Source organism: Carassius gibelio, chromosome B16 (assembly GCF_023724105.1).
Source record: "Carassius gibelio isolate Cgi1373 ecotype wild population from Czech Republic chromosome B16, carGib1.2-hapl.c, whole genome shotgun sequence".
NCBI classification, from domain to species: Eukaryota; Metazoa; Chordata; class Actinopteri; order Cypriniformes; family Cyprinidae; genus Carassius; species Carassius gibelio.
Window position 1 is genome coordinate 20,034,393 of NC_068411.1, and position 13,239 is coordinate 20,047,631.

A 13,239-nucleotide genomic window follows, 5' to 3' on the forward strand; every position below is an offset into this window, starting at 1 on the left:
TGCATATTAATTCATAACAAAAAAAAATCCTTATTTATAAAACTTGAAATGTACATGTAGAAATTCATATTAGCCAAGATGAATAAATGTTGCAAAAGGATAAATTATATAGAGATTGCAAATACTAATATTAAAACTTTAAAGTATTGCAATTTCATCATTTCATGCCAGATTTCCAAAGTCATTCAAAATGAGAAAATTTCATATTTAATATATCAATGTATATAAACAATATTATATATTATATATATATATATATATAAACTGTTTTTCTTTCTATATATACACACACACAAAAAAGTGAGATTACTGAATGTAATGCAAGTATCAGACAGTGTTCTATAGTATGTTAGATTGAACCTTTCTGCAAAAGAAAATCCCAAATAAGGCTAAAAATCAGTCCATCGTGAGCTTGCTCAATTGCTGGGAAACTGGTGGGCAAGGAATATCCAGCTGCTTCCCAAACATCACTAAAGCGGTGCGACTGGACTCTTAAAAACAGACTGACTGATGATTGAGTGGGTTTGGAAGGAAAGAGCTTTGACTGTAATCTCAAGCATAGCAGTTGAGGCCCTGTTCATTTGGACAGTTAAATACAGGAGGAGCTTTAATTGATGTGGTGGTGTTGAATTCACAGTAGAAGAGGAATGCTGACTCGTCCTGTTCGTCAGACATCAGAAAGACAGGCAGCTGAAGAACAGTGATAAATCTTTTTTCTTTTCCTTTTCTTTTTAAACTTTCTTTAAAGATTCTGAACAGAATTTAAAACATCATGTGGACAGTTTATCATTATTTCTAATTATTTGCTATAAAAGAGCCAACAAAACCAATATAGTTAACTTAAAATACTTTCTTTTCTTTTCTTTTTTTTTTTTTTTTTTACAGAAACTGAAGAGCCCCCTAGTGGTATTTAAACCCAAGCACAGCTGAGATATTAAGCTGATAAAAAAAAAGGCGGGAAGTAAAAATCATATTTTTCAAAAAGCTTTTATGTTTTTTGATTCAGAGCTATATCCATTGCTTTAGCTGAAAGGCTGAGAGCTGAGAGTTCTTGCTCCCATGCTTTCCACTACTTTGAACAGTTCCATGGTGGCTTTGGCATCTTCTACTGATGAGTGGCCTCCCTTCCCTGTCTGAAAATATAAGAGAGAGAGATTTTCAGTGGAAAAAAAATTAAAGCCAAGCCTGTCTTTATAAAAATAGTCTGACTCGTCCTCTCTCAATCCTATAGGACCCAAGAGCTGCTTTGAACTGACTCTAGATATACCCTGTCTTCTCCTCTAAGCCCTATGATCTGTGTGGCACAGGTGAAACTGATATCCCCTGAGACGTTACAACATTTTTTGCTGAGTTAAACCCACCTGAATGTCCTTTTTGAGAATAGCCTTAGTGAGCTTCTTCAGAGACACCATTTCATTAACAGGCAGTCCAGCTTTCTGGTTTAGCAGTGGAATCCGTGCCGTATCTCGTGTTTGGCAAGCAGGATGGAAATATTTTAAAACCTTGAAGTCATTATGGATGGCATGGCCCACAACCACTTTCCCTGTTATTATCTTCAAAATCTGTGAGCAAAACGTATAATAATGCTTAGTAGACTTACAAAATCAATCAGACTATTACTGGTTTGTCATTATTTGGTTTATTTTGAGCACAATGAATACATGGATGATTTTTTTGGTCTAAATAATTAAATAAAAATAAATCTAAAAATCTAAAATCAGTCATTTGTAAATGCTGTGAATTTAGGAACAAAATTTTAAAACATTACACCGACTGATAACTGACAAGTTATCGCTCTACCAATATATAACACATCCATATTGTTAAATATGAAAACAAAGATTTTAATATTTTGATGTTCATATGGTGATAGTTTCACTGATCCATTAGAAATGTTAAATATTATTATTATTATTATTGTGTAATATGTCCACAAACAAATTATGACATTATGTGATTTGAGAAAGAAAAAAGAAAAGAAAAGAAAAAGCAAAAACCTCAAGCCTCAAAGCCTTCATAAAATGTAATGGGTATGCAATGTTTTAAAAATATCTATTTTTGGAATTTCCATTTTCATTTTCATTTTCATTAAAGTTTAGTAATTTAGTTTTTTTAAACAAATAAGTCTACATAATTCGTAATAATTTTTATTTTAGTTATTTTATGACATAAATAACATTCGTACACATTTATACCAATCATTTCCATGACATTTGAGACAACATTCATGACCTAGATGTTCTATTATTTTACAATGAGTATAATCTGTTTAAATTATCATATAATATGTTAACTGAAATGAATGACTGTTAATGCTACTTGTTTGTTGTCTTGTTTTAGTAATAAGTACAAGCTGCAACTGTGCCAGTCGTTACTCCACATGTCACATATTACATCACTGAATATCATTTATTTAACTGTGTGGCAGGATCTGAATTTAATTTTGGAAACTTTTCTTTCGCAACCGTTTACATAAAAAAAAAAGTGCCTTCTTTAGGCTACATATAAATGCAATGAAATGAGAGTACTGTTTGTACACAAAAATACAAAGGAATTGTTGAATAAAGTCGTTATTTTTGTTTTACAAAAAGTATTCTCGTCGCTTCATAACGTTACGGTTGAACCACTGATGGCAGATGAACTATTCTGACAATGCTTTTTATACTTTTCTGGACCTTGACAATGTAACTTACTTGGCCGTCAATGGGACAGTCACAAACCTGCTGGTTTTCATCCAAAATATCTTAAATTGTGTTCTGAAGACGAACAAATCTTCGGGTTTGGAATGACATGGGGGTAGGTAATTAATGACAAAATTTTCATTTTGGGGTGGAGTATCCCTTTAAACATGCTCATTGAAGTAGAGATTCACTTTCATACCTCTTTCTGTGCCTGATCAAAGGGTATGGCATGGAGTAGGTCCTGCCTCCTGATTCCACTCCAGCGAGTGCGGAAATCCGTCACAGGATTGATGGGTTTGATATATTTATCATAAATCACATCTCCTTCGTAGGTGACGATACTACAGCGGGCTAGTTCATTGCGACACCCCTTCGGTCCTGTGCCCACCATCTCACAGTCCAATGCTACGCATTTCAAAGGTCCGAGAGTGCGGGGGGATGCTTTGTGAGTCGGATGCCTCTGAGATGTGGAGGCAGTGGATGGAAATGAAAATGTCTGTGCAGAACTAGAAGGCTCATTTGTCTTATTAGGAAGATAACAGGTAAATTTAGGAAAAATAGGACCTGGTTTTGATTGATCACCGCCATTGAGCTGCGTGTTTCTTGACTTGTTTTTATTTCTCTGCATGTTGTTTTGCTTTTTATTTTGTTTCTCTTTTAACAAACCCTTGTGCTCCAGGTAATGTCTCCTTCCCAGGAAACGTTTGTGCTTGGCATTTCCTCTGGATTTACCTGATTTCCCTCCTTGACTAGGCTCACAAACCAGGTTCAACATAATCCCTGACATTCTTGTACACCCTCAGAGGTTGATGACAGCAGGTGTCTTCTTGATGTTAAGACAAAGAAAAAGAAAACAACTGTCAAGGCAAAGAACTGACTTGACCACACAAAATGATTGTGATAATCATTCTGTAGAAAAGTGTATAAAATGTTTAAATGATAAAAAAATAATTAACATAATATATATTTAATAAAAATTAACTCAATAAATAACTGACTAAAATATTTTTAAATATTAACTAATAATTAATTGATAAACAAATAACTAATACAAATCTTACATTTAAAAAATACAGTACAATACTACAACAATGAATAGTAAAAAGAAAAAAACGCAACTATGTAACAGAAACGAACTAAATAATGCTTTACAAAAGAATCCAAAATTTCATATAGATGCCTTTTAAAATAAGCTCAGACGACAAATCATATTGGTTAAATGTGGCATGTAAAAATCTGAACCCCCTTAATAAACGATGTTTTTAAAGCAATGCAAAGACAATAGTTTTACTACACAGCTGAGTTATTACACTGTGAATAGCAAAATAAAGTGTGCGATTCTTTAACGTATAGACATAAACTTTCAAAATGTTCTAGTACATACCATTATTTGCCCGAAAACAGCGATCTTTGATATTGTTTTCCTTATGATTGTGTACTAAACAAGCATGTAGTACGTGTGACCGCATATATACTTCCGGGTCGGATTTTAACCGTTAAGGGAAGTTCGACTCTTTCGAACAGTTCGTTTCAAAGAACCGGTTCAAAACCTACTTCAGTGATTCTAAAGGTTTCTGTTTACTGTTTATTAAGTTTTCGACGCCGTTTTTATTATAAACGTGATTATGGTATATCATAATAAAAAAAAAAAATACACAAATGTAAAAAAAATAAATAATAATAAAATAAAAAACATACACATAACTGCATTGTTCGTAATCAAGTTGGAGTCAACTCCCAATCGTGAATGAATAATTTAGATCAGTTTTGTGAATCAATTCAACCGAATCATTGATTCATTCACAAATAGGAAATCGCTAGTTGGCGGCGCACATGCAAACACGTGTGGTCGGATTGCTACATGTAAACACCAAAGTCTTAATACGTTCCCAAAGAGTTTTTTATATTAAACGACTACTCGTAATATTGACGGGCACCCAGTTTAACCCGCATGGTGTTTGCTGTGCTGAAGAAATGTTTGTGGCGGCTTTTTCGGAGCAGGAGCAGAGAGAACTAGCTGAGAAGCTGACTTCGCTCTTGTCAACCTACAGATACATATCAGACTCCTACATAATAGTAATAAATCTACAACACCTTTTACTATTTCTGTGTTTGTGCATTATAAACTGTTATGCTGTAAGGTTTGTCAAGAATTAAATTGCGAGTGTAACAGTAAACGGATAATCCTATGTGTTAAACCGCGGGGTTTCTGTCAGATGAAATATTTATGTGCATGTGAAAGTGTATCTGTGTTTGTGCGTCCACGCAGGAGTTCTTCAGTGAGAGTTTGTGGGATACTCTGCCTGTGAGCTGGCAGGACGCCCTCGGTAATCTTACACCCCCACAGATCGCTGATCTGCTGCTGGATAAAGAGATTAAGGACAGGCGGTAAACGAGTTTATTCTGTGTATCTGTCTCTGGTTGCCTTAAATTAAGATAATGTTACAAAGCCAGAACATTGCTCAAAATTCACTTTGGAGCATTTGCCTGTAGAAAAAGCTATGAGATAATTAAATGAAGAGTTCAGATATAAAAGCATGCTGTCTGAAATTATCTTCTAAAATGAACATTTGTTTTTTTGTTTATCAGGCTCCTGTATTTAGTTATTTTATTTAAAAAAAATGCCTAGAAGAAGGACCCATACATTTTAGATGAAAATTTCAGGCAGCACTTAAAACTATCTCTAAACTCCTAAGATAGAAATGCATGAAGTGATCAAATATATAATTAGAATTCAAGGTTTTGTGTTGGGACCAATATTTTACATTAGATATCAAGTGGTAAAATCCAATACCAAAATTGCTTATTGTACCAGTGTTATTTTAGTATCATTGTGATGCATTTATGGTTTTATTGTTATTTTGATTTATATATATTTTTTCTGCTTTCATTTTCATTTTATGGGTTTTTTTCATATATATTTTTTAATTAAAAGTTTTTGAGTATTTTAAGTTAATATCTTGTTTATTTCTTTTTTTTTATTTTTTTTTTAACTATAATAACCTTGTATATCTTGTATATTCCCTCATAATCAAACAGTAATTCATATTCATATATATACTATTTACATTACATTTAAATTTATTCATTTAGCATTTAGTTAAACCTATAATACATTTGAATTGTTTCTATGTAGTAAACAAATAAATGGAAGTAAATTCAAAGGTGTTGTATTTATTCTGTCATTTAGGTACCCATCTGTGTGGCCTCTGTCCTTACTGGCACTGCGGACAGCAGCACATGTGCTGTCGTTTCCACGTAAAGCACCAGATGGGCACGGTCAGGACACAGGTGCAGCAGTGCCTGAGGAGTTTCAGTCGAACCAGAGTCAGAGTTCTTTGTTAGGACACATTTTTCGTAAACACGTCAAGCCCAAGAAGCAGCACGAAATCAGAAGACTAGGCACGGTATGGGTGCATTATACTGCATGCAATGTCAATGTGGAAAGATTCTGAAGGCCGTTATTAAAGAAATATGACTCCATTTAGACTATTTGATAATCTAAAGATCATTTACAATGTTGTTGTTGTTTTTTTTTCTGCTGAACTGTCTCTCCTAGCTGGTCAAGAAGCTGTGTGATCAGGCTAACTGTAGCTGTGTGGTTGATGTTGGGTCTGGACAGGTACAGTAATGTCTTGCTTAATTTTATAATGGTAAATATGCCAGTCGTTAAATTATAAATATGCAAATTACTCACTTTAATTTAATCCATCCCTCCAGGGCCATTTGACACGGTTTCTGTCTTTTGGACTTGGCCTGGATGTCACTGGAATTGAGGCTGACCCTAACCTTGTTTTTATGGCAACCAAATTTGATAGACAGCTTCTATTGACACTCACCAAAGAGAATCAAAAGGTATGACACTAATAAAGTATACTATTAAATAATCTATTCATTAATTGTGTATTTCCTATATTACATAAAGATTGATACACACAGAAATAGCTGGCATTATCACTAAGACCATGTTTTATTTTGTATTATTATATGTTATATTATTTCCTATTTTATTGTTTTATTTTATTTGTAAATCTTAAATATTAAACTTTTTTTTATCCTCTTTTATTTTTACATCTTAACTGAGTCAGCCACAAGTTTTCTCATCATTGTCTCTGTTGTAGTCGGGAAAAACTCAAAGTCTTCATTCTGCACCTGGTCCTTCTCCTCGTCATGTGGTGGGCTGGGTCAACCCGAAGGCTTCATGGGATGTCTTCATACAGCAGCTTGGTGTGACAGCAACTGAAAGTGACAGTATTGGAGCAACCTCTGGGCCATATGAAAAGAAACAGCGGGTGGAGGAAATGAATCTAGAGCCGCATTCATGCCAAATCAGAGTGGGAGAGTTACAAAATACATCGCATACTAATAAAACTGACATGAATAGTTCAGACTCCATAACCCAAATAAACACTGGGGTTACTCCATCAGGGATGGCAACTGAAATGCTTACTTGTAAACCCATACCAGTTACTGATTGTGATGCCAAAAAACCTGCTCGTTTTGTACTCACCGGTCTTCATGCATGTGGAGACCTTAGCTCTACACTTCTTCGTCATTTTGCCAACTGCCCGTACGTTCAGGTCATCACATCTGTCGCTTGCTGCTACATGAAAATCTCAACCCAGGAGAACCCAAACCCTCCTGGCATTTTCCAGCCCCCATGTTCTGCAGACACTGTGGAGGATTCTTGTTTAGAATTTGGTTATCCAATGAGTGACTGGGTACATGGATTACCAGGGCACCAGTTGTCTTATAAGGCACGAGAGGGAGCGTGTCATGCAATAGAGGACTATCTCCACCGACTGAGAGAGGACAGCGGCTTACTGAGGACACACTGCTACAGAGCCATCTTAGAAAGCATCATCAGAGCGGAGAGGCCTGATATGCGCAGACCAGGAGTTCAGACTGTTCGGAAAGCCCACAACCTGTCATTTTCAGAGTTAGTGTCTTTATTAATAATATCTTTAAAGGGGGTGAACTGCCTCTGTTTATTATTTTACACAGTTCTCCAAGGTCCACTTATAGTGTTTTTTTCAGTAATAGACTATTTTCTGCACAGTTTTCGACCCCCTTCATCAGAATGCTCTGTTTGAATAGGTGTGGCGGATAAGTAAACGCCCATTGCTATGACTGGCTAACACCTGTGCATGCTTGATAGTCTACAATCCTTCACAGATGGACACTGTTGTGTTTTAGGTTAAAACCACATAAATACTCACATCAAACGATCTGTTTAACAGACAAGACAATAGTGATCACTTATTAAAAACAATTACACTTGTTTGTTCCAACAGTAATATAGTCGGCACAGCATCATCTTTAAGTTTCAGTCTTCCCCGCATTTAATATAAAAAAAATCATGCATCCAATTGTGCCTTGTTTGTTAACAAAACTGTGGTAAAATTACGTTGTCTTTAACTACACAAAAAAATAAAGTTCATCCACTTTTTCCTAATGTTTGGATCACATGGAAGGCAGTGTAAAGAGAAGTTGGCACTGCACAGCATCTTGTTGTTTTCAGAGACATCTTTATTAGTTGGATTTTGCATAGACCTGTGCATTCGTCTCTCATAAACACTACATGCACGAATCTGTGGGCCGGGATAAACAGACATCGATGTACAATCAGGCACTGATCTTCTGCTTCTTAAGCTTATCCACATTTATTACATCATACAGTAGGTTTACATGGACAACAATAATCAAATTTTAACATGGTTAAGACAATACTCTGATTAAGAATCTACCATCTAAGAATCTATCATCTGGTTTCAACAACGCTGCCGTCTGTATGCACGTATAGCATGACAACAACAATTTACTGCATTTAAAGCTTTTGTAAAATTACTGTCATTTTGGCAGACTGTCTTCAGTATTAGCTGTTTTTAGACTGACAAAGGTCTGAAACTTACAGGAGGTTTTTATAGTACAATGACCTCATAATTGTGAAAAGATTAAGGGAATTTTGGTTTCTCAGTTCATGACCCCTTTAAAGAGTCACGTATCTGTGACTTCCCCCTGAGCTTCAGTTCCTAGAACAGGAAGGACTTGAGAAGCTAGTTCAGTAGACTTAAATGAAATGTGTTAAACTCCTATTTTCAAGTACATTTGAGATGCTAGACAGCTGCATGATAAGTTTATCTTTTGTTTTATAACAGGTATGCTCGTTTGGCATTGCCAAGGGTGGGCCTACCTGCTGATCTCCCATTTGACTCTGACGCTGTGGATGCAATGCTAGCGCAGCAGGGTAGAGTGGTGGCGTACTTCAGCCTGGTTCTTCTCCTCGCACCTGTGGTGGAAACCCTAGTGTTACTGGACCGAATGATTTTTCTGCAGGAGAGAGGTAAATAAAGCAGAGCCAGTCACTCATATAAAGAACTGAAAATGACAAAATTTGCTTTTTTCCTTTTGACACAACTGTTTTCTTTTTCTGACATGTTTATATAATTAAAAAAATATATATATTTTTTTATTAATATTATTAAATATTATTATTATTATTATATATATATATTTTTTTTTACAGAGAAAGAAGTCTCAAAAGTTTCAATAAATTATAATTTATTTACATGACTTTTCTAGTCAAATTTTTTTTTTTTACTCAAAAATATCAGGATCTACAAAATAACATATTTTACATCTCGACATAACTTATCAAAGTTTCCATTACCTTTTTGCATTATCACTTTTCCAGGTGTAGAAATCAGTTCCCTTATTGTATAAATATAATACATCTTTGTATTTTCATATTTAGGTTTCCAGAGTGAACTCATCCCACTCTTTGATGCTGCTTTTTCCCCACGAAACCTGGTACTGGTTGCCGTCAAGCCCAAAGAAGCACAGAGCGGAATGAAATAACATACACCGAGATATTTGAATCCAAGTTCTGACTCACAACCACATAATTAGATTAACAGTTACATTTTATGAGTAAAATGCCCTTAAATGAACCGTCTGACATTAGAAAACTGAAATTAGAGGTCTGATTTTCCATTTTCCAGAGTGACCCATTAATGGCTCATTGTCATTTTTTTCCCGTCATACTTTCCTTCACTTAGAAGCAAAAACTGTCCCACATTTTAAATCAGATTTTGTCTGAATAGGAGAGAGGGAAATTCTTCTTTTAAATTAGAAATTTTAATATATGATTTTCATATTTTTAACTAAATTTTTAAGACATAAGACACTCAAACTGTTTTGTGTTTTTTCAAAGCTGTCAGACTGGATTTATTGGATAAAATATTCTCTTTTTTTTTTTTTTTAAGGCACAGGATTTTTTATTACACTGGGCAAAGTTGCTATCATCTATGGTTCATCTCTATTACAAAACAGACAAATTCAGACCAAGAATCTCATATATGACTGCAGGTGTATGAATGTTCTATTTTGTAAATAAATAAAAAAAAATTAATAAAAAGGTTGACATGTCTGATTTTAACCTATTGATGGCACTCTTAATATAAAATCAGGTCAAACCTTCAAAGACAGTAAGCACCCATGATATTTCTAGTATGTAAAGTATGCTGCAGTCACAGAGACTCATTTCTTTGCTCATTTCAACTATAAGCACTGATGTATTAGAATTGTTCAATAAAATAATTTAACAATTTAATTCCATAAAACAGGTACATCTAAAAAAATAGAATATCATGGAAGAATTTTTTGTAATTTAATTAAAAAATAGCAAATAGGTCAGGTGAGTTGGCTGGCCAATCAAGCACAGTAATATCATGGTCATCAAACCACTTGGTAGTGGATTTGGCACTGTGGACAGGTGCTAAAGTCCTGCTGCAAAATGAAATCAGCATCTCCATAAAGCTTGTCAGCAGATGGAAGCATAAAGTGCTCCAAAATCTCCTGGTAGATGGCTGCATTGACTTTGGACTTGATTAAACACAATGGAGCAACACCAGCAGATTTTTATTTTCCCAAGCTGTAAGTCGTAACCATCAGAATTAAAACAAAACTCTTGAAATATTTCACTTTGTGTGCAGTGAAGCTTTTTTAATTAGATGACAAAAAATAAAGACCTTTTCCAGAATATTCAGATTTTTTGAGAAGCACCTGTATGGAGTAGTGTGACGAGAAAGAGAAGTAACATCTGACAAAAAATAAAGAGGATATGAAGACTGCTATCAAAGCAACCTGGGCTTCAATAATGCCTCAGCAGTGCCACAGACTGTTCTCCTCCATCCCATACTGCAATTAAGCAGTAATTCATACAAAAGAGCCCCAACCAAGTATTGAGTGCATATCTGCTTTGGAGATCATGAACATTTCTGTTTTGTAACCTTTTCTGATAGATCTTGGAGAAAATATTAAAGAAATTTTTAGATACTGATTTTATTTTCCTAAGCTGCAAGTCATAATCAGAATAATAATAATAAAAAAACTTAAGATATTTCAGTTTGTGTGAAATGAATCTAGAATATAAAAAGTTTGCTTTTAAAAAAAAAAAAAGAAAAAAACTTTCCATGATATTCAATTTTTTTAGATGCACATGTAAATCCAGATGTTTTTCAGGATTTACATGACTTTCATAGACATTCGTGATTACACTTTTTACCACATAAAATATTTTAGATGTCAAAGTTTCATAATTAAGATATTTTAGGATTCAATTTCAACGACATATTATATTTAGGTTTTTCCAGACAGTGGGAATCCTGCTGGTTCTTAAACAAGAATAAATCATCAAGGGGACAGAAGAAATGCAGTATAATTTTTTTTTTTTTTTTAAAGCTTAATGAACACTTGAACGCTCACTTCAACAACTGTAATTTCCAAACCGTCTGCACATCACTAGAGTCTTTATTTCTGATAAATGACGTTTACAAAATGACACAGCTTAAGAGAGACATGGAAAAACATCAATTCTTCATGCTCTCTACAAAGAAATCATTACATGCCACTGTGATAGCAGCCACCAGCACAACAAACTCCTGAAAGTCCACTTCTCCATCCTGGTTCTCATCCAGATCAGACATGATCTTCTCCACAACCATAGGGTCTTTGCTTGCCTACAACAGGATGCACAGTTATTATTTATATTATGCATGCGAGATATTAAGGTTACTGAATGTTAATGTGACTTACTACGGCTAAAACTTACTGCTAAAAAGTCACTGAGTTCTCCCTGAAGCAAACTCTTGAGTTCAGCTTTGTTTAGCTTGCACTTGTCTCCCTCTTTGGAGGAGTATGTGTGGAACACTGTAATCAGGCCTTCCATTGCGTCTTCCAGTTTTGAAACCATGTTGTTTTTGTCTTTAGAAAATATACAGTGAAAAAGAAAAAAAAAAAAAAAAAGACGCACAATTATGTCTAGCACTCCAAGTCTATCGGTCCACATATGAACACCTGAGAACCTCCACTGGGGTTTTGTAGTGGACTACATGCTCAAATTCATTCAAATGCATTTTCTGGATTTAATAAATGCACTTTTTTTGAAAATGCATAGCCCATTTCGATTCTTAAAAGCATGTACTGTTTGCACAGACACCTGCCGACCCCAGGGGCCCCACCATCCCCCAAGAATGGGGTTACACAGCCACTGAGGAATCTAATAGGAGCAAACAGGCCTTTTGGCACTATGCTGATGACAATCATGAGGGAGACGGAAGACAGCTATACATCAATTATTCAATTAGTCTTTTATATGAACTAAAGGCTCAGAGACTATTAATCTATTAATGTAGGCCTTTTTTATATAGATTATATGGGTATTCAATCTGTAGTATCATAAAGAAGAAACTAGTATTGAATGATACATTAACATCAAAACATTCAGACTGTAAAACGATCCACAAATGCGCTAATGAACAATAGCTTTCCATCATCGTTATTAAGCTTAGTACAATAAATCACTCATATTGGTAACACTATGAAAGTATGTATCCAAGTTAAAACCGCCTTACTCATATTACATGGAGAGTCTATGTGCCAATTGTTAAACGAAAGGGTCTCATTTCATGCATTAACCTTTGACCTCATTAAATAATTATATTAAAGTGTTATTTGTTCTTAAACCAAAGTAAACTTTAAATCTGTTTGCACATAACGGCGTGTATACAATATCCCCAAAAATACACCAGCACAACATTAATAAGTCTACAAAAACAAACTCTCAACTTACCTAATCAAAGAAGTGGCAACTAGCGCTGGAGAAGTTACTTGTGCTCATTCATTAAATAGTATCCAGGCACCTGTGCGGCGGAAATAGCCAAGTGGGCGGAGCTTCTTCCAAATGCACCACGCACGTCCAATGGCGTCATCACGCACACTCACACAATCCAACATCTTTAAATGTGCTCAAATACTTTAAATGATCATGTTTAAGTAGTTTTTGTAGGTTCACCTTAGAGCACAGGTAAATGCTTAGATTTTGAAATTATTTTACTAGTACACTAATCAAGGCAAAGATCAAATTAATTCACATTACATATAGCTTTGATTTTGATGATTGCTTTTATTATTATTATTATTTTTTGTCAGGAAAGGTTCAATGTGATGCTTTGCCATGTTTACCCATGTACTGGAACTTGAAGTCTCTTGAGGCCAA

General features: G+C 34.8%; 3 protein-coding genes across 4 annotated transcripts; 1 reads left to right on the forward strand and 2 right to left on the reverse strand.

Annotated features, from left to right (window-relative positions):
• Positions 1–971: 971 nt before the first annotated feature.
• LOC127974356 (interferon-stimulated 20 kDa exonuclease-like 2) lies at positions 972–4,198 on the reverse strand. Of its 2 annotated transcripts, none has more exons than XM_052577560.1 (4): positions 4,066–4,198; positions 2,881–3,504; positions 1,362–1,562; positions 972–1,133 (listed from the first exon to the last, which is right to left on the reverse strand). In XM_052577560.1, exons 2-4 carry the CDS (start codon positions 3,466–3,468, stop codon positions 1,023–1,025), a joined length of 900 nt encoding a protein of 299 aa, XP_052433520.1. In that variant the 5' UTR covers positions 3,469–3,504; positions 4,066–4,198; the 3' UTR covers positions 972–1,022. The 2 variants fall into 2 exon arrangements, with proteins under 2 accessions (XP_052433520.1, XP_052433519.1); XM_052577559.1 differs by having other exon boundaries at positions 2,881–3,507; positions 4,066–4,166.
• Positions 4,199–4,486: 288 nt separating this feature from the next.
• Positions 4,487–9,851, forward strand: mettl25b (methyltransferase like 25B). Its single transcript, XM_052577574.1, has 8 exons — positions 4,487–4,757; positions 4,951–5,069; positions 5,872–6,088; positions 6,241–6,303; positions 6,402–6,536; positions 6,803–7,620; positions 8,840–9,024; positions 9,436–9,851. Exons 1-8 carry the CDS (start codon positions 4,515–4,517, stop codon positions 9,537–9,539), a joined length of 1,884 nt encoding a protein of 627 aa, XP_052433534.1. The 5' UTR covers positions 4,487–4,514; the 3' UTR covers positions 9,540–9,851.
• Positions 9,852–11,474: 1,623 nt separating this feature from the next.
• LOC127974492 (protein S100-A1-like) lies at positions 11,475–12,961 on the reverse strand. Its single transcript, XM_052577826.1, has 3 exons — positions 12,814–12,961; positions 11,794–11,945; positions 11,475–11,701 (listed from the first exon to the last, which is right to left on the reverse strand). Exons 2-3 carry the CDS (start codon positions 11,932–11,934, stop codon positions 11,552–11,554), a joined length of 291 nt encoding a protein of 96 aa, XP_052433786.1. The 5' UTR covers positions 11,935–11,945; positions 12,814–12,961; the 3' UTR covers positions 11,475–11,551.
• Positions 12,962–13,239: the final 278 nt, after the last annotated feature.

Bases quoted from the DNA above. Each gene is read 5' to 3' on its own strand.
- LOC127974356 (XM_052577560.1), bottom strand. From the start codon at position 3,468: ATGTCAGGGATTATGTTGAACCTGGTTTGTGAGCCTAGTCAAGGAGGG. The intron at 1,563-2,880 runs GTATGAAAGTGA...TTTTGCTCACAG, and splicing joins TTGATCAGGCACAGAAAGAG to ATTTTGAAGATAATAACAGG. The intron at 1,134-1,361 runs GTGGGTTTAACT...TTATATTTTCAG, and splicing joins TTCTCAAAAAGGACATTCAG to ACAGGGAAGGGAGGCCACTC.
- mettl25b (XM_052577574.1), top strand. From the start codon at position 4,515: ATGCAAACACGTGTGGTCGGATTGCTACATGTAAACACCAAAGTCTTA. The intron at 6,089-6,240 runs GTATGGGTGCAT...TGTCTCTCCTAG, and splicing joins AAATCAGAAGACTAGGCACG to CTGGTCAAGAAGCTGTGTGA. The intron at 6,537-6,802 runs GTATGACACTAA...TCTCTGTTGTAG, and splicing joins TCACCAAAGAGAATCAAAAG to TCGGGAAAAACTCAAAGTCT.
- LOC127974492 (XM_052577826.1), bottom strand. From the start codon at position 11,934: ATGGTTTCAAAACTGGAAGACGCAATGGAAGGCCTGATTACAGTGTTC. The intron at 11,702-11,793 runs GTAAGTTTTAGC...ATCCTGTTGTAG, and splicing joins AACTCAGTGACTTTTTAGCA to GCAAGCAAAGACCCTATGGT.